The sequence below is a fragment of the Aspergillus stella-maris genome (assembly GCF_047715825.1).
Source record: "Aspergillus stella-maris strain CBS 113639 unplaced genomic scaffold BDV14scaffold_257, whole genome shotgun sequence".
Taxonomy (NCBI): domain Eukaryota; kingdom Fungi; phylum Ascomycota; class Eurotiomycetes; order Eurotiales; family Aspergillaceae; genus Aspergillus; species Aspergillus stella-maris.
In genome coordinates, this window is record NW_027397051.1 from 1 (window position 1) to 1,094 (window position 1,094).

A 1,094-nucleotide genomic window follows, 5' to 3' on the forward strand; every position below is an offset into this window, starting at 1 on the left:
AGGATATACTAATCCCAGATCTGCTGCAGTTCCTGTTAATGCTAGGGGTATAGCTAGAGCCTAAGGGCCTGCTGGGACAGGCCTGGCTCAAGGCAGAAGACCCGCAGGGTAAATACCAAGAACTGCGTCCATGTCTGATGGTAGTGTTTCCAACCAGCCATGGTTGCCAGTGGGCCAAAGGGCTGTCAGGATGGCTAATCGGGTAGATGGCTCTTCAGCCAGGTCTGGATATGATGTCCTGTATATCATATTGTCTCCTTGCAGCAGTCCAACACGGGATCCAAGACATGGTAAAGGTACAAGATATACCTCTCATTGGCGGCGGTGCTAATGAGCTGCCAACCTTGGTACTCTCCCAATGGGAGCCCATGGACAGTCAAGGCATGGGATGGAAGCTACATCATCCACTTGAGGATTTTCCACGGTACCCCCTGGTAGGTCGTGATCCAGCCAGTCCTCTCCAGCCATGGCCGCGTGCCCTTATAAGTTGCCGTGCTAGTGTGGTGCAGGAGCTCTATCTCCTGCCATGCCACCTGGTAGCAGGACTCCCGCGCCTGAACCTCCTGGAGGAGGGCCAGATTTGTGGTGGAACCTGCACTACCTACCAGAGTATTTGCTTAAGCTATTCCTGGGTTGGGACTTTTAGGGCTGTAGTAAATTACCCAATAGGCAGTTATTACATGGGACTGGGTCCAGGTCTAGAGAAGGACTGGTTGGTAGAAAGGGTCTAGGTTAAAATGCCAGCCAGCACTTCCTGCCAGGTAGGTCTTTTTCAGGTGCCAATAGATCAGGTCCAGGCTGGTACTATAGAAGAGACAGTTAATGCACTGGAAGCCAGACAGAACCTGGAGGGCTGGGTGCCAGAGGGATCCATGGGGCCGGGGCTTTAGAGCCAAGCCACTCTAGAACTAATATATCTAGAGGTACTCATCCAGGTGCCATTGCTAGTGGCTGGGGATTTAATGTTGCTTGCAAAAGTGGCTACTAGCTTAAGTTTAATTGGTTAAGATTACATATTAGCAAAGGGTGCAGATGGCCACATGTTCTCCCCAGTCCAGATAGAGAGGGAGGGTTGGCCACTGGCGGGGGAATAG

General features: G+C 51.7%; 1 protein-coding gene across 1 annotated transcript; it reads left to right on the forward strand.

Annotated features, from left to right (window-relative positions):
• Nucleotides 1–287: 287 nt before the first annotated feature.
• Nucleotides 288–646, forward strand: BDV14DRAFT_206556 (uncharacterized protein; the record flags this gene model as incomplete). The annotated part of the gene is made up of 2 exons (XM_073774930.1): nt 288–434; nt 500–646. 2 exons carry the CDS (start codon nt 288–290, stop codon nt 644–646), a joined length of 294 nt encoding a protein of 97 aa, XP_073621565.1.
• Nucleotides 647–1,094: the final 448 nt, after the last annotated feature.